A 22,420-nucleotide genomic window follows, 5' to 3' on the forward strand; every position below is an offset into this window, starting at 1 on the left:
TAGAGTTCACATTTGGTTGTAACGAAGTTCATTTCTAATTTTGAGCGAGCTGAGCTTCAATGCTTTAAAACTCAGCTTGGCTAACCTTGATTCTCTGACAAATTTGGGGTTTAATTTGCTGCGAGACTCATACAGCAAAACAGTCATTTGTCCTAGTATTATCTATTTTCCACTCACTATACATGCAGCATGCTTAGATAACCAAGTTCATTTCTAATTTTGAACGAGCTGAGCTTCAATGCTTTAAAACTCGACTTGGCTAACCTTGATACTCTGACAAATTTGGGGTGTAATTTGCCGCGAGACTCAAACAGCAAAACGGTTGTTTGTCCTAGTATTATCTATTTTCCACACAACATACATGCAACATGCTTAGATAAAGCAACTTACGTAAAGTTAGAATATCATACCCTAATGATTTCATAAGCTCAACGAAAAAAAATTAAAAAGAATGGTCTCAAAGTAATTGCCTCTCAACTCTGTCTCCATGCATAGCAGGAGCAAGTATGAAGAGTTACTTTAGTGTATGAAGAGAGAGAGAGAGAGATCTACTTAACAATGTGAATATATGTATCCTCTTTTAATTTTTTTTCATTCTTTTTTGCAAACATACTGAATGGCGAATGCAAAAGTGAACACACACGTGAAGTAGCGCAAAAATGGGCCCACTGTAACCTATGTCTGGGTATATTATTTATATTTACATAACAAGAAAGTTCAATTTAAAAATGGGCCCCCAGCAGTTTTAACAAAAACTGCCTAATCAAACAGCAGTTTAATATCTTCAGAATTTTTGTACTAATGCATCATATTGATACTTTCGTTCTGTTGTATGTACTACATTGAACAATAGCTACAAACATAGGAATGTCCGAATGTATGAGAATTTTAGAAAATAATTTAACATGATTAACGGACATTAGGAATTAGTAAAAGAATTGATACTTCTATATATATATATATACATACAAGATGAACGATTAAGATGAACGATTGTAAATCTTTTGTGGGCTCTACAAGATGAACGATTCAGATTATAACAAAAAATACTTGGTGGAACTTGTAATGGGCCGTGGATTTCCACCTGTGGTGGAAAGAATTTTAACTCTTAACGGAGGAGTACCCGTGCATTGACTGAATTGCAACTTTTTAAATTAAGGGCCGGCGAAATAAGGTACATCCCAAAAAACATCGAATAAGTGTTCTAAAATAAGAAGTTAATCGGTGATTAATTATTGGTTGAGACTATCCAATTAGATTTTCGATTTACGATTAATTCCTGATTACTAATTAATGTATACCGATTAATCGCTCGAATGTGGCCGATCGTCCGACTAGCGCCTAACAATTTTTAGAACATTGCATCGAATACATCATTCTCATCACAAACTTGCTGCAGTTAAAACTAGAAATTATTGAATTTCAAATTAAATATACATAAACATGTATTATGAAATTTGGACGGTTACATAAACAAAGGAAGCAAATCTAAGATTTAACTACACCCCTAGCTTCCAAAAGGAAAATTATCAGATAGTTTGGAGTTTAAAAAAACCGGCCCAATGGCCGCACAAGGGCCTTCCCCTTAAAGGGGTTTAGTTGACTACAGCAATTATTTTGTGTTCTACAAAGTTATGATTAGGTTTATTCTTTTCTTTTTTTCAAAAATGGTAGGAGTTGTATTATACCAGAAACAACCAAGTACATCAACGACCAGAAACAATCAAGTACATCAATGACGTTGGATATCGTTCCAAAAGGAGTAAATAACCAAACAAAGAGGCCTAGCTATCCAAAATCACCACTAAATCCTTGCACCAGATTTTTCTAGTGAGTCGGCCATGACCGACTTCCAAACAGAGAGAGCAACAAACCCTCAAGCCTCAACTGCAGTAGAGACCACCACATGATCCAACACCAGAAACCCTACACCCAGAAACTCCCATAAAAGGGAGAGAAATCAAACCAACAAATCCTAAATCAAATCAACATAACCTAAAAACATCCGAACCAAAAAAAGAGACAAGAAAATAAAAACCCAGCTGAGAACTTTGTCGTTGGAAACCACCGCACCAGATCTGTCGACTTATTCTGCAAATAAGCAAAGTCAAACCATCTCTTCTTCAAATCTGCACCAGATCGGCCCCAGCAAGCACCGGACGGAGGGTGGTTTGGGTTGCAGAGGGGGCGGGGGTTGGAGAGTGGATGGGGGAGACGCAAGTGGAGCACGAGGAGGCTAGGAAGTGAAGAAGAGGGAGGTCGGAGGGGAGGTGGAGGTGAGAAGTGCAACCAACCCCCCACCCAAAAAGTAACCCTGGAATGAGGAAAAGTTTAAAGAGGGGGGGGGGGGGGGGGGGGGGGGGGGTTTATTCCGTTGAAGGATGCAAAAGAAGACATCATATGGAGGAAGAGAAGGAGTTGAGGATGGAAATGCATGGAGGAAGAGAAGGAGTTGAGGATGGAAATGCATGATAGTTGAACTGTAAATGAATTGAGCTGGTCGCCAACTGTTCGAGACTCGGTTAGGTAAGGACTCCTTCAAACTCGATTCGTCTGCTAAATGAACTAAACCTAAAATTCAATTTTAGGCTCGTTCAATAAATGAGCTGAACCTGAGACTAATAGTATTCGGCTCAGGTTCGGCTCGATTGGGCTTACAAATCTGAGGTCAAAATGTAATTCATAATGAGTCGACTCACTTGATTTTTAAATATGCTGAGTCAGCAATAGTTGCGACTGATTGTGATAAATTTTGTGTATGTAATATTACTCTGGTGCCGCCACCTCTACAACCTTATAAAGGTTGTGACAACTGAAATTTATTCCTTTTGATTCCTCCTGAGTCTTGATCATATGATTCATATCATATCCAATTATGACCCAAGGACATAGTGAAAAGTGAAAACATGTGTAGCAGTAGGACATTATAGTCTATGACGCCAATCAAGGAATAGCAAAACATTAAAATCCTTTTGACAACCATGAATCAACCCGGCGTGCATGAGTTCATATTCTCTTGATCAATTTTTCCAAATTTTGTTAGATGTAAAATGTGAACAATGTAATGGTAAAAACTTAAAATTTTGTTTGAGTAAAAATTTTATTTTCTACGAATCACTCGAGTGACAAACTTAGATATATGCATAAACTTGGCTCAAGATTGAAAGGTACCTTATTACTTAAGAGTGAAAGTAAGCCGGAGTTAAAAGTACACAAAAATTTTTTTATCAGCAAGTTAAAAGTATACAATTCAACACTTTCCTTCATCTAGAATATTTTGGGGTCCCGCTAATGTTCAATGGGATTAATCTGGATTAATCGAGATATCCATAAGTTGATCCGAAAAGCGAAAATCTTGAATTATTAAATTGAGATGTCCATAAGTTGATCCGAAAAGCGAAAATCTTGAATTATTAAAACATATAATATGCAGTAATTAGAGTATTCAAAATATTTAAGTTTTTTTTCAGTCCTAGGCCACAAGGAGAAGATAGCATAGTCATGCCGTATTTTCCAAAGTCTAAGAAATTCATTTCTTTTTCAACCAGTACAATAACACCCACCGATAGACTCGACCCATACAGAATTGTTAAAATAATTCAATTTGTCGGACCGCTTTTCATCATGTCTCTTAAAACTAATTGGTGTTAGAAAGGGTTTCAATTAAGTCTTTTATATCATTCGACATCGCACCTGCAAATATGTTTTTAGAGCGGCCGCAGGTAGTGACATTGTGTAACCAAATCCATGGGGGCACTCCGGGCCCCAATACTCTCCCTCACGATGACACTCCCGCGACTCGAACCCATGACTCCCGCGACTCGAACCCATGACTTTCTGGTTATGATACCACTTGTCGGACCGCTTTTCCACCATCTCTCCTAAAACCAATTGGTGGTAGGAAATGTTTCAATTAAGTCTTTTATGACATTCGATTTTGCACCCGCAAGTCTGTTTTCAGAGCGGTCGCAGGGAGCCGCATGTCTGTTTTCAGAGCAGTCGCAGGGAGTGGTATTGTGTAACCAAATCCATGGGGGCACTCCGCGCCCAACAATCCCTCCCTCACGATGACGCTCCCGCGACTCGAACCCATGACTTCCTGGCTCTGATACCACTTGTCGTACCGCTTTTCTATCATCTTTCTTAAAACCAATTGGTGGTAGGAAATGTTTCAATTAAATCTTTACGGCATTCGACATCGCACCCGCAAGTCTGTTTAGTACAAGCAACTACATCAACAACCTGATGTAAACGGTCGCTTTCTTTTTAGCGGCTCTAATAGGTGACCGGCCTCAACTCTTGACCTTCATGCTTTTTCCTTATCTGAACCTGGTCGTAATCATTATAAATCTTATTCCATGCGCGATAGACTAGAACCCCCATTGGTGTAATCCTCTTTCTACTTGGTTCATTATTGAATTCTGAACCCCCATGAAAGAGCACAGGGAACGGAATAGAAAAGGTTGTTTTCCGTGCCAACAAAGAAACTGAAAAAAAGTTGTGAATGAATCATACGATTAAGCAGTCGATTCTTTCTCAAGGACGTGAAACAGAAGAGATAAAGCAACTCGACTCACAAAGCAAATGACATAAGGAAACTACTTCTTATGCCGAACGTTCTGGAGCTCAGGCGGTCGCAGGGAGTGATATTGTGTAACCAAATCTATTGGGGCACTCCGGACCCAACACAATTTAACGCCAACTCTGCATATGTTCATCCCTCCCTTGACAATTAGAACTTTAGGTTAGCTCATTATTGAAATTTCTACAAACTGAACGGTTCAAATCACAATGACGAAATTTCGGTTGAAATCACAATGATAAAACTTCTATTGGGTACACCGAGACGCCTTACATTTTGTTGTGTATTGGCGCTTTACGGTGTCCCTTGTATATTTCCGTATATTTTTCTTCCCATGATGGTGGGATGTGATGGAGGAATTAGGTCATGCAGTGAGTTGGAAAGCCAGTATTATAAATAAAGCATATATGGGAGGTGATTTTGGCACTCCATTTTTAGCCAATAGCACTTCACTTTTAATTTTTTTCTCACATGATTAACATACAAAGTGGAGTGCTAGTGGCTAAAATTGGAGTGCCAAAATCAATTTCCATAAAGTATATATGTGTAGTATTAGATTAAGCAGTTGGCTGATTAAAACCCTTTAGATAATTTCCTAATGATAGGGACTTACCAATTCCCACGTATATAAAACATAGTATTTGTAGGTGTCGTATGCGCCTGCTTTTCTTAGAGAAAGCATGCCTTAACAAGTGATTAATTGGTCTCATCAAAATAGAAATATATTAAGAAACAAATAAATGAATTGGCTATGCATGGCAGCTAGCTCTTGTTGATCCTCTTTTTACTGGTAAATAAGTTGGTATCGTTTCTTCATTTTTCGCTTAATTTCATTTACAATGCAAAAGTTCTATTGAGATGAGTAAATGTTCAAAAAAACAATCCGTTTTTTCATGAAATAGTAACAGAATGTGTTTTGAACTGTTCTTATAACAAAAGAGAAAAATGAGCAAAAACAATAAGCGTTTTCTAGTTTTTATTTTAATTTTGCAACTTTAAGTACTGAAAACGACCAAAAGAAAACGAGACAGTACCAAAAAGACTAAAATCTTGCGGTTGATCTAGTCTTCTAGATCCTATATTTGGTGGATTTTACAAGCATAAAAAGATCCAAATTTGCCGTCCGTTAATTTATAGCCGTACTATCCGGACGCACAAACCACGCATATGTTTTCTCACAGAGATTCAACCATTGGGAGATACTATGGAATCAAAAGAATCTTCAAATTTGATGAAATGTGCTCATCAAAGGGTCATGTTTATTCCTAGATCAACAAGTAAAGAATTCACAAGTTCCGAACAATTTTCCTCTGATCAATCAAAACTTCACAACACCAAAAACACATTCAAAAACTTCACAAAAAAAAGATAAATATGTACTTCTACGAAGAAGAAGAAAGGTATATATATTCACTTCAAAAGAATATGAGGATCAAAAAGTAGGGTCTAAGGAACATATTCATTCTCAATGGTTGGTTGAGTTCTAATCCCTGTTGCTGAAGGCATTTTACTCCTCCCAATCCATGTCGTTTCCAAAGCCTCGTTTCTTTCCGACTGTCTCTCCATCTTCCCCATTCTACTCCTCTTCACAATCTTATACGTCAAAAAACCCAACAATGCCACCATAATCATCCCCAAAATCCCCAATCCAAATCCCAACACCCACAACTTCCAAATCCCATCTTTCTTCCTCTTAACCGGTGAAGGTGGCGGCAGCGGCGGCAGCCGCGGTGGCGATGGTGGCGCCACAATCGTAAAATGCCCGGCGTTCCTAGCAACACACGCGTTCGGCAACGTCATTTCGGTCAATTCAACTGATCCATTCGCGTCGAATCTAGCACATTGCAATGTGACATTCTTTTTCTCCGGAAAAGAAATCCACGGAAATTGGACCAAAATGGGGTCCCTATTGACACCGACATCAAGCCTGATTGGGCTTGAATGTGAAGCATTGTACAGCACGAGGCCAACAACAGGGGCGATGAATGTATAGTTTGGCACCTTATAATAAACATTTGACCAATTGCCTAAATTTTGGTACACCAAATAAAATCTCATGACAAAAGGCACCGGCAAATTGCCTGACGGAATGCGAAAATAGCTCAAATTGGCTCCGTTCAGCCAAAACTTCCTAGTCCTAAGTCGAACAAACGAAAGTTCCATCCCGGAAAAATTAGCCGGCAGAGAAACGTTATAAAGAATACCTGTACGAGGCCTCGACACTTCATCGAACGCGTAGCAGCGAAAGATATCATCTAAAGAATCAGGATCAAAGCTGCTGTTGTTCGTGGGTTGAGCGAAAAATCTTGATACAGAAGATAGAAAGAACGTCACCCAAATGACGAGCCAACATTTCTTCGACCCCATTAACATAAACCCAATGGCCTGTTTTGCGTTCTCATTTGGAACCCATGAGGAGGAGTCTCCTCTGTTTTGGCTTTTTGATTCTGTTGTAATCAAGCCTTGGACTAAACTAACGTCAGGAAACCAGAAATACAGGGAAATCACAGCTGGGAATGATTCGATTGGGGAATTGACTGGGTTGTCGTCACTTTAAATGGAGAGAAAAGAAAGAAAAGAAAAGATTGGCGTAGGACAGGGGGCTGCGTTTGGTGGGGTTGTATTCTAAGCAGAGAGGTTGCGAATTATCAGACTGGCAACATAATAAAAGAAAGACTCTCTTTTGGGTTGGATTTGTGTTCTCTAACGTTGTTTAATTGTTTCTTTTTCTACTATTTGGTTAGAGAGAGAGAGAGAGAGAGAGAGAGAGAGAGAGAGAGAGAGAGAGAGAGAGAGAGAGAGAGAGAGAGAGAGAGTATGGCCATGAAAGACGGTGCCAACGAGGCTTGGGGTAGGATAAACCCGCCTGAGACGGCGGAAGTACTTATTTAGGCAAAGTTGAATGTTGTACTACTTTATTATGCTAATAATATACCGTGCTTAATAAATTCCCCTTGCAAAACTCGTTCAATTCGCTAGTCGGCAGCCGTTCATTCTATGTGTCACGCATAACGATAATATCCTAAAGATATTAACCTTGATAGGACATTGAAAGATATGCAAACATATTGGACGAATGAATAATTTTACACTACTTAAAACAAGGCTACGTAATTCAACTTGTTGAAGTATCTTTTAAGGTCGGATCACATTGACCATTTTCACACATTTTAGTCACGATAAGGCGTATGCAATCCGTGGTACAGATCCAAATCGAGATAAACAAATTCAAATTTGGAGGAGTTTGAGGATAAAAAAATAGAAGTTCAAATTTTTTTTGTCCAGACTCGAAAATAATGACTCCGAATGGACCTGGGTATAATCTCTATAAACATTTTCTTCTCAGTGTGTGAAAGTAACAGCCGTTTGTTGATCTGGTGTGGAAGTAAAGCATTTTTATTATGTGGCCAGTCGGCAGTCGCTGCTTTCCATGGCCACATTGCTTGGTTATTAAACGACAAAGAGTCTCGTAATACTCGGTCACGTAGTCAATGGTTGGTGCCTAGTCAGAACTACTTAATGGAGGTGGTGAGTGGAATTACTCTTTTATTCTTTCGTGTTTAAAAAATAATGGTTTGGCCCAAGCGCATAATGGACCGGACTACTCCGGGTTTTTTTTCACAAGCAAGGGTTGTAGATTAGGCTACAAACGAACTGAGTTGTTCGTGAGAAGTTGCTCGGCTTGGCTCATTAAGGCTCGGTTTAGCTCGACTTCTTTAGTAATTGAGTAGAGCTCGAGTTTTAGATTCATTTAATAAACTAGTTGAACTCTATAGTCTACACTCTAAAAACTTTGATTGGCTAGAAAAAGGTTCGGTTCATCTATAAATGCAAACAAGCTGAACTCGAACACTGCAAAGTTCGGCTCGACTCGTACGCTACAAACCACATATAGCTATGCAGCCCATCACCTACACTACTACGGCCACCGTCGCCATTGGTCACCACCACCCACCATGGTAGCACCACCGTACCATCATAGACGCCTCCAAATAGAAGTTGGAGAATGGAGGGTACCAAATTTAAGGGGAGGGCTCCCAAAAGATGGAGAAAAATATGAGAAAGTGCAGGCCTTGGAAAATATAAGTTTAGGTAAGGTTAGCATCCAATTGTGTAAAAAAACAAAACTTTTTTTTTTTTTTTTTGATCCGCACAAAACATTTACTTCTGCAAATCTTTATGTCATCGTCCCCAATAATGATAGTATGCATTACTTGGAATATGATTTCACTAATTTGATATGTTACACTTTTTAATATTGAAAAACTTTTACTTGGATTTTTTTAAATTCAATTTGTAAATTTTTGAAACATTACTTTGAGATTAGTACTGGATAAACGAGTTGAGTGGTGAATTACTGTTCAAGTTTGATTTGAAAAGTTAAAAAGTATGTTAAAGGTTGGCTAGGTATCAAGCGGCCAATCATAAATTGATTTTGAGTAATTTGAATTCTTTAAATATTAAAAATCTACTTAACGAGTAATCACTTGTTCAAAACTTCAAACTTTGTTATAAAAACCAAAATGCATATTTAAACTTGATTTCCTATTATTTTATTTCACCACAATAATAGCGTTATCATTTGAGGAATTAATTACAATAAGATAACTCCATGGAGTTTGGCCATGTAGATATGAGAAAGTAATAAGTGCTTGTTTTTTATGAAGTCGCATTTTCGAATTTTACGGAGGCTAAAAGTTTAAAACCTTAGGGCCACAAGAGAATTTACCCGATCGTTATTTTCAGGGCATTAGAATTAGTCGAGATACTTGACCGGAGGAAAAGAAATCCAACAAGACGCCGATTACTTTATCAATTTGAACTAAAAACTTCCTCTTATAAAAACTCCCTCCACAATCAATTGATTCTACGAACGGCAGTCCTTGAACCAAACTTTGATTTGTTTATCGGCCTTCATGCGCACGTGTGTGAGTGTGAGGGAGGAGACAGAGCGCCCCAAAGGATTAGTTGGTTTGGTTGGTGAATTTACATCTTAAAAAGGGGAGATTTATTTGAATCAGGCTGCAAGAAAGTATAATTGCTTGTGAATTTAATAATGTCTGTGTTGAGAAGACAATTAAACAAAATGTGGGTAAGTTGGCCCGAGCTACCACACAGTCTTAAAAAAAAAAAATGAGGGAGAAGAGAGAGACTGCATAAACCTTCAAACGTGGATTTTCAAGATAGGGAATGGGCCAATCAGGAGGCTCAATTCATCCACGTGTCACTTGGCCGAATCGGTGTCCCAAAATATTGTGGATAGAAAGAACTCAAAGAGTGGTTGCGTTGGAACCAAAGAAAAATCTCGACAGTTGAAACACAGAGAGCAAAAAGCAGAAAAGAGAATTGCTCCAAATAGATACAGATAGAGAAAGAGAGGTGGTGATATAAGCAGGGACAGAGGGTGCAAGAGCCAAAAGGGATTTTTTCGCATTCGGTTTTTGGGTGCCCAATTTCACATGGCAACGACAGCATCCACATCCATGGCGGCCACCGCCGTCTTCATGCCCTGTCGGTTACCCACCTCCGCCGTCACTCCCCGCTGCTCCGCCTTACCCAACCTTCCGCCACCGCGCGTTTCCACCACCCCATCGTTTTCCGCTTCCTTGAAACAAATCTCGGGTATGCTACCTCTTTCTGGGGCATTTCTTCGAGCACGTGGTTGAAGTTACTTTAAACTCGCCTTATCGGCCGTGCTCTGAGTTTCAGTTGTGTAATTGAAACTTTCTTTGACATGGGTACTGTGTATTGGTTTGGCATTATCAAACGGGTAATCTGTATGGAAACAAACCTTACAAGACGTACATTGAGTTCATGAGAATAAATCAATTGATTTGACTGGTATTAGTAAAGGTCCTATCTTGCAATCTTATAGTGTAGAGTATTCACCCTCATAGATACCTTGTCTGTTGAATAGCTTGATATACATTCTTAGGCCCGTTTCCTAACAGCTTAAGCTTTTGGGACTCGTGGAAACTTAACAGTGTCCAATGCTAGTTTGCTAGTTTTTATTCACATTATCATCATTTATAGTAGCGGTAGAAATACTTGCACTTGTCAGTGACCATAACCGTGCTAGAATGCAGAACCTACTATGGTCTAATTCCTCGTGGTAACTTAACAGTGTCCAATGCTAGTTTGCTAGTTTTTATTCACATTATCATCATTTAAAGTAGTGGTAGAAATACTTGCACTTGTCAGTGACCATAACCGTGTTAGAATGCAGAACCTACTACGGTCTAATTGCTCAGTAACTAGGTAGTGATATTGCTAGCTGGTTTGGGATGTTTGATTGTTTTCATAGTCATATGGTGACATTAAGTTTAGTGCAGATCTCTTCCTGGAGGTCTTTTATTAGTTGGTGTTGGGTGTCCGAATAGATGTCATGTGACACATCTGGAATGTGCTCTTGTTGTGACTTCTTTTGGAGCTTGGACGGAGCAGAATAAGAGGCTTCTTGAGATTGAGAAATCCTAAACCTTTCCATTCTCGCAAAGGCCCCTTCTTTTTGTCCTCTTTGCTGCCTTCTCTCGGGCATTCCTTGAAAGAAAATTGGTCTTTGTGAGCATGATCCTTGGACTTCTTCATGCTGTTCTGTACTTCTGTTGATCGTGTCTTCTATTGATCATAAATGAAGGAGTGAAAGAACATACCAATTGATTTCTTTCAGTTTTGTACTTTGTATACAAAATCTCAATGGTGGAATGTTTTGATATCTAGTACGTTTTCATTTTTCTTGGATGCGCTTAAGGACTTGAGAAAACCACTTGTAAGGGTTGGATTAGATAAAAATTAAATGGCCTGTTTCTCAAACTTGGGGATTGGTTGACATATCTTATGTCTGTTTCAAAGTTTGTACATATTTGACTGCTAAAAGGGCTGCAAAGCTTCTCTAAAGCATTGGGCTATGGACTCATACTATTCATTCATTCATTCTCCGCTGGATAGGCTTAATTTACAGATTTACGATGCAAAATGGTTGAAGAACAAATATTACTTTTAGTTTCCCAAGTGCTTAGTAGTGTCCTATATTCCAGCAACCGACTTAGGAGAATGGGGATTTGGATTTGAGTCTGGTGGATGGATAGCACACTGCTCATAAATTGAATGTCGATTTATAGACTTCATTATGTTATTCTCAGGAATAATAATGTTTATCTGGATAATTCTTTTTTTTTGTCTAAACTTAAAACAGAACCCCGGAGGATTTCTCTATTTCAAGTCAAAGCCTCTTCATCAGAAGAGTCGTCCCCTCCTGTTGATGCTGGAGAGATATTCAGTGATCTAAAGGAAAAGGTAAGGAAACATTAGGCCTATGCCCCGGAGGTTTGGAAGTTCTCCTATGAGTACCTTTCCCATTGACATGTTTTTCAATTTCTCCTTCCATTGCTTATTGTGAGAAGTTTTTCTGGTCTGACTTTTTAGCAAGTTAGCGTTTTAAATGATGTATTGTTGTTTTCCTAATTATTTTGCTGCGATGTCTATAGTGGGATGCAGTAGAGAACAAATCTACAGTAATTCTCTACGGGGGTGGGGCTATAGTTGCAGTTTGGCTATCCTCAATTGTTGTTGGAGCCGTCAACTCAGTCCCTTTGGTAGGTGATATGATTTACGGATACTGCATGTTTCTACTGGAAGTCATGGATGTTGCTCTACCGTTTGTAATCTCTTGGCACGATTACTCACGGGAGATCATTAATCAGTTTCTTTTGAGGTCTTTTGTTCAACTGCTGATTATTTTTTCCACTGAAATTTGTATCAGCTTCCAAAGATCCTGGAGTTGGTAGGACTTGGATATACCGGATGGTTTGTTTATCGATATCTTCTGTTCAAGGTAAAATTTCAACCAGTTTCTATCCTTATTTGAAGCTGCTCATACTTCCTTCTAAATATAGATTGCCAAGTCAGTATAGCTCATAATCAAATAATTATATTTTTGCAGTAGTCTGACTAAACCATTGGACATTACACAATGTTTCCTAGCTAATTAATGTGTCCATTTCACATGATTTGAAGCTTATCTAGTATTTTAATTACTTAAGTTATACTATTTATTTATCTGATCAAAAGGAAAAGGCACAGGGGCTTTGCTCATATATGGGGCAAGGCGCAAGCTATCCAAAAATGTTTAAAAAAATTGGCAGGATTGGTTTTTTTAACTTGATTAACCTCATTCTAAATAGATTCTAGAAACATGTTGTGACTACTCTTCTACTTATTGTATGTACCTAATGCTGAGAGGTCGTATGTCCGCAAAGCTGTCATTGTTCAAGAGTTTCTTATTTGAATCTTCTTCTCAAACTTATTAGGCATCTGAGCACAACACAGCTATCAATTTTTTGTGATAACTTGTGAGCTACCGCATGTATTGGTATCAAATTTTGTTGCGTAGCAAGTAATTATTTTGCTGACAAAACAAGCATTTTTTTTCTCAGCAAAGTAGAAAAGAACTGGCTACAGACATCGAAGCCTTGAAGAAGAAGATTGCTGGAACCGAATAGATGTACTCGATTGGGTGTGCACTCAGTCATTGGTTCAAATGGTTTTAGATCTCCTTTATGAGAGGCTTATTGTTGTGTAATGTAGAAGAGGCCTTTTATGTATTCCTAATACTCTTGTATTCTTCATCTTCGAAATAAGACATTGCGCGGTTCTGTTTTCAGATGGATGAATATATAGCCCTAAATTGCCTTCTAGATCTCTCCAGGAGGATCCATGTTTGTGTTTCCTTTTTGAAATTGCGAGTCCATGATCCAAAACACACGGCTGTGAGGACTACTGGAATTACCAGAACAGTTAAGAGTTGTCTGAAGTTTCATATAGTATATTATTACAAAAGAAAAGAGTGATGAGGATCATAGAACAAAGGGAAAAGACAATTCAAAGTCATCACTTGAGAATGGTTTCATGCTTCTTATGGGATATGGCAATTTTCGTTTGCAGTTTTACAGTTCCGCGCTTTAAAAATAATGACGACTGACCTTCCATTTGAAGGTATGTGTTGACTCCGTCTCAAATATCCATATTTCGATGTTGAACAACAATGATGGTGTGGGCTACCACAGCCCCGCGTGGATCCGGGCCGTCAGAAAAACATGTTTTTGATTCGAAAATCAAATTGGAGTGTCTACAGATGGTAAGATTTTCGATTTAAATCTCAATCTTCACTTAACACTTCCGTTCTCAATCTTCACACTCGCGACTTTAAATAGTTTGGGGTCTTTGAAGTATGCTTATGCGCACGCAATTGCACCTCCACTCATGCTCATACTCACATTATTTGACTGAGGCTCCATTGACCTAACTTTTTTGCGACTTTTTGGCACGGTCTTTTTTTATTGTTCTCTCTTAATTTTTGTTAGATTTGGATCAAATTTTCGAGGGAAGAACTTTGAAAAAGTATATAAAAACAGACTAAAATTGAAAAAAGGTTCATATTAAATGACAAAAAATACTCAAAATTATAAAGGAATAGCTGTTTTTTTTTTTTTTTTTTTGTCTTTTTTCTTCATCTTACAATAGTATAAGTTTTTTTCAAATTTGGTCTATAATTTTATACTTTTTAGATTTCTTTGTCGAGCTGAACCATGTTATGTGAAAATTGTATTCCAATAAAACAGAAAGAGAAAGTTTTAAATACTTTTTAGATTTCTTTTGTCAAGCTGAACCAAGTAATGTGAAAATTGTTTCCCAATAAAACAGAAAGAGAAAGTATTGGGGCTGGCAACGGGATTTCCCGAACTTTGGAGGTAAAAAATTCAGAAATACATTTCATCTAATTTTGCTAAGAAGCCCTCGTGGTCAATGAGACCGAGGGAGGTTTTGTTAGGGTTTTCTTCAGGCTATACAGAACTCCGAATCCTAGCCCTAGCTCCATTTGCCACCGCCGATACATAAAGCTCTTTCTGGAAGAAAAAATGATGCGAGTAATCGACATCAGGAGACTGAAGCCTTCATCCGTCGAGTTCTTGACCCATCAACTAATCCAGAAATGCTCAGTCAGCGGAACTGCAAAAGGCAAATCGAAGCTCAAAACGGCAGCGCCACTGAAGCGGTCGAAGGTCACAACCAAAAAGGGAAAATCACCCGAAGACGCTTCGGAAAAGGGCGAAGGCAGGCGGTTCAACCAGTTCGAAGAAATGGTCGATAACTGCCTGAACGCCACGTCGCCGGTCCGGCATTTGAAGCCCAAAGAACGAGAACGTGAAGCCGAGCGGGAGAAAATGGGACTGATGAGCAAAACTAGGGCAAAAGAAATCGAAACGATGAAAAAGAAGAAGTCGGAGTCGGATACGGGTGCGGGTGTGGTTATGGGCCCACCGGGTTTGGATCTGATCACGTTGGGGTTAGTTGACGCGGATAAGCTTATGAAGTATGAGCTGACGGTGGAGGACGGGCGGCGGCTGGCGAAGGAGTATTCTAGGGTTTTGATGAGGAGGCACAGGGCGAGGCAGGCGGCTGAGTCGAATCTGTTGAGGTTGAAGAAGGAGGCGATCGAGGCATTGCCGGAGAGGTTGAAGGAAGCGGCTTTGGTGCCGGATTTGACGCCGTTTCCAGTGAATCGGTTTATGGCGACATTGACGCCGCCTATTGAAGGGTATATTGAGAAGGTTAATGAGGCAGCGAAGAAGAGCACGGGGAAGGAGAAGCTCCGGTGATGAGAGGTTAGGTTTTCTCTGAATTGGTTGTGGAAGTTTTGCCTGTAGTGTTGAATTTTTAGAAATTTGTTTGATTGATGGATTTGGATACTTGTTTATGGCTATGTTTGTGGAAAAGAACCTAACTTTAGGAAGTACCAAAAAGATCTTTCTGAATCTTGGAAACTAGTTTTGGTCTTGTTTTTGCAAAAGTGTCCTGAAAAACTAGTTCTGAGAATCTGAAGCAACCACCATTGGGCATAATTGGATGGAAAGTATTACTGTAAGATTTAGCAAGTTGTAAGTTGGGCTTCCTAGTTTTGGTGCATCAGGGTGCTGTAGGAATGCCTTGCACATAACATTGAGACTTTATGTTACAGAGTGCCAAGTGCTAAATGCTAACAAGATCGCGAATTTTATATTTGAAGATAGGGTAAAGATAACAAAGATACTTGTGCCTTGATTAGACAAAATAATGGGGATCTTCAGAAACAATTAATTTTGATGAGGCGTTTTGTACATATATAATCTGTAGCCTGAAAGGATGATGCTGTCAACATGAATTCTCCGATCAAGGGGAAGAACATGGAAGAAACTTGATGAAAAGGTCAAGCTCCTTAAACTCGGTAGAGCATGGAAAAAGGGCACACCTTTTGAAGAATTGTTGGTGCAACAATCCAGGATAAGAGCTTGAAATGCCAAAATGTGACGTGTCTAGAGCGGCAACCTCCATAGCTTCTTGTTTACCTATTCTCCCAGGTTATGATTGGTTCTTTATAGTTTGAATACCTAGTGTTTTGGTTCTTCAAAATTCTCTTGCTAGGGGTTTACAGTTGTCAGTTGTTCACCTCTTCAAGAGGTTTGCTGTGCCAACAGGCTGTTTTTCAAGCTTTGATGCAGATCTCACTTACCAAAAAAAGAAGAAGAAAGAATCTGGTAGTATGCGGTGACTGTTAAGAGGATGGTTTCTACTGTGAATCGAGGGTGTGAGTCATTGTATCTTTAGAAAACAGTTGATTGTCCTTAAAAGCCTGCATTTTGGTTTGCCTCTTGAGACTCCCACTACAATGATGATTTGTGAGAGGAAAGCAGGCCATCCTTTCCTTGAATTGTGAGAGAAGTTTTACGTTGGATAATCATCTGCTAAGTGGAAAAAGAAACCATTATCAGAATCCACCCTGCCATTGTGTCTTCAGAAACTCAGTTGTTTGAGTTAATTCATCGGTTATCAAAAAAAATGTTAATTCATCCAGTATCATTAGATACTCCATTCGTAATCGGCTATCTATTGGAATTGAATATCTAAAAGGAAATAAGATAAATCAAAGACAAGCATCATGGCATTTGAGTCATGCTTTTTGTGTGTTGTTTCACTACAATTATTGTAGTCAGAATCCTCTCACTCCGTTGTAGGTTTGAAATGTGCCGCATCTATTTTTGTGATATCCATCAATATTCTTTGCATTAATTCTGTGCGCTCTTAACGACTCAAAATCATTTTGTATGAGAACCCAAGAAGTCAGATGTAAATAGACATTCCAGGTTATGATAATTTTCTACTCTGTGTATTGTAATTCTAATCCACTACTAACATCTTGCATTTTCTGTTGGTGCAGATGGAGAAAGCCTGCAGTGCAAGAAAGCATTTTTTGCCCCATTAGGTGTGGTGGTTGGGAAGCAAAGCTCATCCCTGATAACATTACAGCAATGAACAACTCCGTTGTTATTTGGTATTTGACCTTGTCCTGCATCGTTTTACTCTTTAGACTTTGTATTAGCTTTTATAGCATTTTGACACTTTTTCAAAGACATGATTCTGTCTCTGGTCAAACAGATTTTGCATACTGGATATGTGTATATTTGCAACTTGTTATGATCAACCTCGTCTGAGTCATTTGGGAAAATGATATGATGAATTTCTGCACTAGCAAATTGACCTGTTCTCGAGTTGAATGGCTGCTTCTGGATGAACAGCTCGTATCCACCTGTGCACAATTTGCTCGACTACTTGTTGCCTAATGTACACAATTTGCTTGACTATTTGTTGCCTAATTTGCATCGATAAAAGCTGCTATAGCAGCCCAGTCTCTTGTTATCCGCCACAGGGGCTTTTGCAAGACTTAACCCCTTAATTTAATTGAATTCCATTTTTTTATTACCAAGGCCCGGGGGGAACAGGCCATTCGACAGGGAGATTCTGCAATTATAAGGGCTCATTTGGGTGGAATCCTTCTACACATTAAACTCCTGAAGCCTTATCGACACTCGAAGCCTGTTATGAGCTCAAGTTCTAATGGCTGATGCGTGGGTGATACCTGAGCAACAAAGAAGCTCCAATGTTCCCATCAACTTTCTTCGAGTTGATTTGAGAGAGAGAGAGAGAGAGAGCTGGACTTTGAGACCTGAACAGAGACCGTGTCTTGGCCATTGAGAGAGTACTTCCAGACGCCCAGGCCAGCCGAAAACCAAGTAATACAGAGAAGGAACCAAATTGAAATCCTCACATCAAATGACATCCTGGCCAACTCCTCCTTTATGTATTTACAAACAGAGCATTTGCGAAGATGCCCATCAAATGGGACAACAAGCATGCTACTTTGTAATTGGTTGTTTGGTTGAGAGTTTAGTTTAGTTTTGGTAGTTGGTAGAGAAAGAAATAGGGTAATGATTGGAGAGAGATAGAAAGAGAAATGAAATTAATAATTAATAATTAGAAATATATGATAATAATTGGAGAAAGATATAAAGTAATAATTGGAAAACAAAACTAAAACTAAAGATAAATGGCAACCGAACACAGCAATGTAATCATTTGCTAACATCAGGCCAAATTATGCAGACTGACTCGAGACCCAAGCAAAACAACCATACCGTAGGCTCTCATTCCTGGATCTATTCTAGATCAAATCCAAACAGAGATGAAGCTGTCAATAATAGTGTTCAAATGCATGTCATCAATCATGTAAAAGGCGAACACCATTGATCTGCAATGAAACATATTTGTGGACAGTGGACTTGTGCAAAAGTAGAATAGTAGCATGCAAAATAAATCCAATAGGATGATCCTTGATTGTAAGAAGATACCGTTTCCGATTTTAACACAACGAACGGACAAAAGTGGCAATACATCTCATATATGATCAAGATGCATAACATTAGTAGGCAATTGACGAGGTGATGAATTGAACATTACACTCGACACTGCTACATGTTGCAAATTTGGGGCCTTAACATCAGTCAACAATGATCACCATGAATTCTAGCCAACAATTCATAACATATGTACAGTGCAAACTTTGTCCAACCATGTTGATTGCAGTGAATGATGCAGTTCACAGTGCTTATGGATAGGGGAAATGGTTGATGCTTCTCATCTTAGCACTAGTAGTATAATAATTGCAAGCAAGTAGATACTTTTTGTCGATAGATGAACTGGACACCTTGACACATATCTTCCGCTAACCCAGTGACACATATCTTCTGCTAACCCCGTGACACATACCTTCCGCTAACCCAGTAACGTACATCTTGATGCCTCGTGAAAAATCTTAGCACTAACCAAGCAAAACTCTAGCACTAACTGAGCAAAACTCTAATCCAAAATTTTTCTTGCTCACAGCATAAATTCTTCCTAGTTAGCTGATTTGGATCTACCTGGAGCTATGTCCAGGAACATGACAACTAAACAATTGAAGCAAAAGACAAGATGATAAATTGGGTAATGACATGCCTTGCAAATGGATAAAACCAAAGTACAACTGCCATCTAGTCAAAATACCACCTGCGTCTGAAACTAATTCACCAGGCTAAAATAGAGTCTACTCTTATTGCAAAGCAACAAATGAAAGGAAAACACATGTGTACCAATTGCCCAAGCCAGTTTCATATCTTCACCAGATACTGACAAATAGCCAGCACAACACATATCCTATTTCAGCACCACACAAGAATTGCTATGAAAGTAAACAAAAAGGAGTAGCAACTTGCAAAATTACATAACTCCATCAAATAACTCTAGCAGAGCAAACGATCACCGATATCCAACACAAGAAGATCAATTACAAACCAGAGTAATGGAAAGCTAGTACAGTATTATTGCATCAACTTTACTTCTATAAAAGTCTAAACTTCAGCCACAAATCCCCCTCATACCCCTAAATTGATTCAGATAGGCGATATGATGCAAATTGAAACAGAGAAACTCATTCCCAAACCTTTGAGCAAGGTACTACAACATTGATGCACCATTTTATCAAACTTAAGCCAAAAACAAAACGTTATTGCAAATGCTGAATAATTGAAAGGTAACGCAAGTTATGCAACATAACTGCATCAAATTCATCAAATAGTACAGACTTCAGCCACTTATCCCGAATAACGCCATGCCACCACATCAATTCAAACTTTACATATACCTATACCAAATAAAACCAAAGGAGGCAACATACTACAAGCCTACAACATTCATGCACCATATTATTGGAACTTCAGCCCAAAAAAGCTGAATAATTGAAAGGTAACACAAATATTACTGCATCAAGCTCGTCAAGTAGTATATATTACAGACTTAGACTTAAGCCGCGAATCCCCAATTCCGCCACAACGTCAATTCACAACTTACACATAAATATGAAATACACTCATACCCAATCGAACGAAAGGAGACGATATGATATATGCACCCTCTATCCTAAATTGCTTGTCCCATACAAAAAAAGTTGTGCAATTTTGCTATCAAAAAATAAAGTATTTTTCATGCATAATTTTTTTATTTCTTGCACCAAATTGAAGTACTTCTTCGAGTTCTTCAATTCAGATTTGGTGAAAAAAACTTCAAAAAATTACGTACCGACTTACTCTATTATTTAATCTGAAAAATTGCACGACTTTTTCGTAAGGACAGCCAATTGGGACGGAGGAGTACATAAATTAAGTCGAGAAACCTTTGAAACCCTAGATCTTATCAATATCCTCATCCTCGAACTCAATATAATCATCGCCAGCGCCGTCCTCCTCCTCATCGAGCCCACCAGCAATCCCCTCGTTCAGCCTCGTGTTCTCTGGCAACTCGCCGTACGCCTTCAAGAGCCTGGCCTCGTCGGGCATGTACTTGAGGATGACGTCAGCCTTATCGTCCTGGTAATCCCTCAGGCCGACGAGGATGATGTCGCCGGCGGCGATCCAGACCTTCTTGTGCATCTTCCCCCTGATGTGGCACAGGCGCTTCGTGCCGTCGATGCACGTGGCCTCGCAGCGGCCGTTTCCGAGCATGCGGAGTACCTGGGCGTACTCCTGGCCGTCTTCCTTGAAGACGAGCTCGCGCTTCTCGTCGTCGGCTTCGTTCTTGCCTCGCTTGCGGTTCTTGCCTCCCTTTCCCTTGTTCTTCGGCATGGCTGGTGGAAAGCCCTAGATCGTACGGTTCCTGTTGATGTTCTGATCGGGGTGCGTAGATGTGGTTATGGTCTTCGATTTGGAGCGCGTTTCTCTTTCTATAAAAGCTAGAGTTGAAGTTTCGTGGAGGACTTCTAAACAGCATCTCCAATTGATACCTCATGTTTTTTATATACACCATCAATTAAAATGGAAATGAGTTATGCTATAGCCGGGTGTAAACAAGTAGAGCCGAATTCGAAGATTGATGGTGCTTGAATTTGTTTGTGGGGTTTGGATTCAGTCATTTGTAAACGAGCCGAGTTTTTAACAAGTCTAGTTCATTCGCAAAACAATTACCCTCTCCGTGCTAATTTATTATTCTCTTAGAAATTAGTGTCACTTTTCCATTGATTATATACAATTTTGTTATCTATAATCTTTTAGGTGGTTTTTAAAATATTGTTTAAAAAAATTGATTGAGATCTATCAAATAAAATTTGTATTACATATATAAAGTATTACTAATTGAAAAATATAACTAATTTTTTGTCCGGTTATGATACAATGAGAGACCAAAAATTGGGATGAGAAGTATTATAAAGGAGTTGAGACTATGCGAACGAACCGAGTGAAGTCGAGTCCTGCTCTTAACAAGCCGAGCTCAAGCTGCTCACGAGCAGCTCAATTTATTTGCAGCATTAGCTCTAGCATTCTTCAGAATTTTTAATAATTAAAAAGTTGTTTGTCTTTTATTATCTTAGAATGCACTCCAATTTGTATGGAATAATTGTGTTCCAAGATTACCATTTGAACGAGAAACTAAATATACCACTTGGGATTTTAGATTTCTTGAAGTTTGATATTTGCAGATCCTATCTGTGGATACACGCAACTTTATTCCTTCCACAACACCGGATAAGTAAATTTGTTTCCAATTGTACCCAAAAAAACGGAATATCATTTAGGATAAAAGTTCCCTAAAATTCGAAAATAACATTTCCTACCACACATATCGAATGAGGCTTATCTCATGTGATGATCATTTGTGCGATTTTTCATGTGACGTAAAATAAGACCATCACAATTTCATTTAATTGTAAGCCTCAATGTGTTTGTCATTCATGCGAAAAATCAAAACGATTAGTCATTAGCATTCGTGAAATATCTTATTATAAGAGAAATGGATAGTCAGATTCTGAATGTTCATTTTTCTTTAAGATAAGACAAATACGATTCAACCAAACTTTTTCCAATTTGTAATCGACTTGATTTTTGAAATGAACGGTAGATACACTAAGACCTACCAATATCGACCACTAGGAATCGCTGCATGTAAGGATCTCAGTCCACACCTACCATCTCGTATATCAGTTCCAATCCTCCATCCCAAGCCTCACAACAACTAGCAGTTTCACGACTATCCCTTCGCTCCCCAATTCCTCAGCCCCTTCCCCCATCATAGTTGCATTGAACGGCCCAACACAGTTTGCACGCAAAACGGCGGCAGATGAGGTGGAAGAATGTGCAGATAGGCTTTTTACGCAATTAAGCAAGAATGGCAAAACCATCTAGAGATTTGTTGGCTGCATTCACAATGGGACGTGACAAAGAAAGGAGGCGGCAAGAATGGTCGTGGAGGTGCTGGTTGGGAGAGGTGGCCAGTGGCTTGGGCGTGCAAGAAAGCGAAGGTTCGGGTGGGTGAGGGTGATGACTAAGAGGCCCCGAGTGGCGGATGAGGTTACAACTTAGTTCTCCGATGAATCAACTGCGTGGGCAAGACAAAATTAGGGGGTTGAGATGCTCGAATAGTATCAACAAAGGGCTATTC

General features: G+C 39.1%; 4 protein-coding genes across 5 annotated transcripts; 2 read left to right on the top strand and 2 right to left on the bottom strand.

The window, feature by feature from the left end:
* Positions 1 to 6,028: 6,028 nt before the first annotated feature.
* Positions 6,029 to 6,949, bottom strand: LOC131334881 (uncharacterized). The gene has a single exon (XM_058370183.1). It carries the CDS (start codon positions 6,947 to 6,949, stop codon positions 6,029 to 6,031), a length of 921 nt encoding a protein of 306 aa, XP_058226166.1.
* A 2,887-nt stretch (positions 6,950 to 9,836) lies between these two features.
* LOC131334611 (protein CURVATURE THYLAKOID 1A, chloroplastic) lies at positions 9,837 to 13,278 on the top strand. Its single transcript, XM_058369732.1, has 5 exons — positions 9,837 to 10,204; positions 11,778 to 11,878; positions 12,070 to 12,177; positions 12,345 to 12,416; positions 13,018 to 13,278. The coding sequence occupies exons 1-5, from the start codon at positions 10,042 to 10,044 to the stop codon at positions 13,081 to 13,083; spliced, it is 510 nt and encodes a 169-aa protein (XP_058225715.1). The 5' UTR covers positions 9,837 to 10,041; the 3' UTR covers positions 13,084 to 13,278.
* Positions 13,279 to 14,299: 1,021 nt separating this feature from the next.
* Positions 14,300 to 17,123, top strand: LOC131334610 (uncharacterized). Of its 2 annotated transcripts, none has more exons than XM_058369730.1 (2): positions 14,300 to 15,246; positions 16,836 to 17,123. In XM_058369730.1, exon 1 carries the CDS (start codon positions 14,500 to 14,502, stop codon positions 15,238 to 15,240), a length of 741 nt encoding a protein of 246 aa, XP_058225713.1. In that variant the 5' UTR covers positions 14,300 to 14,499; the 3' UTR covers positions 15,241 to 15,246; positions 16,836 to 17,123. The 2 variants fall into 2 exon arrangements, with proteins under 2 accessions (XP_058225713.1, XP_058225714.1); XM_058369731.1 differs by lacking the exon at positions 16,836 to 17,123 and adding an exon at positions 15,755 to 16,535 and having other exon boundaries at positions 14,342 to 15,246.
* Positions 17,124 to 19,671: 2,548 nt separating this feature from the next.
* On the bottom strand, positions 19,672 to 20,865 carry LOC131334612 (eukaryotic translation initiation factor 1A). Its single transcript, XM_058369733.1, has one exon. It carries the CDS (start codon positions 20,608 to 20,610, stop codon positions 20,173 to 20,175), a length of 438 nt encoding a protein of 145 aa, XP_058225716.1. The 5' UTR covers positions 20,611 to 20,865; the 3' UTR covers positions 19,672 to 20,172.
* Positions 20,866 to 22,420: the final 1,555 nt, after the last annotated feature.

This window comes from Rhododendron vialii, chromosome 7a (assembly GCF_030253575.1).
Source record: "Rhododendron vialii isolate Sample 1 chromosome 7a, ASM3025357v1".
Classification (NCBI taxonomy): Eukaryota; Viridiplantae; Streptophyta; class Magnoliopsida; order Ericales; family Ericaceae; genus Rhododendron; species Rhododendron vialii.

Excerpts from the sequence above, each read along its gene's own strand:
- LOC131334881 (XM_058370183.1), bottom strand. The coding sequence starts at position 6,949 with ATGGGGTCGAAGAAATGTTGGCTCGTCATTTGGGTGACGTTCTTTCTA.
- LOC131334611 (XM_058369732.1), top strand. The coding sequence starts at position 10,042 with ATGGCAACGACAGCATCCACATCCATGGCGGCCACCGCCGTCTTCATG. Across the intron at positions 11,879-12,069 it reads TCAGTGATCTAAAGGAAAAG|TGGGATGCAGTAGAGAACAA; the intron begins GTAAGGAAACAT and ends CGATGTCTATAG. Across the intron at positions 12,178-12,344 it reads CCGTCAACTCAGTCCCTTTG|CTTCCAAAGATCCTGGAGTT; the intron begins GTAGGTGATATG and ends AATTTGTATCAG.
- LOC131334610 (XM_058369730.1), top strand. The coding sequence starts at position 14,500 with ATGATGCGAGTAATCGACATCAGGAGACTGAAGCCTTCATCCGTCGAG.
- LOC131334612 (XM_058369733.1), bottom strand. The coding sequence starts at position 20,610 with ATGCCGAAGAACAAGGGAAAGGGAGGCAAGAACCGCAAGCGAGGCAAG.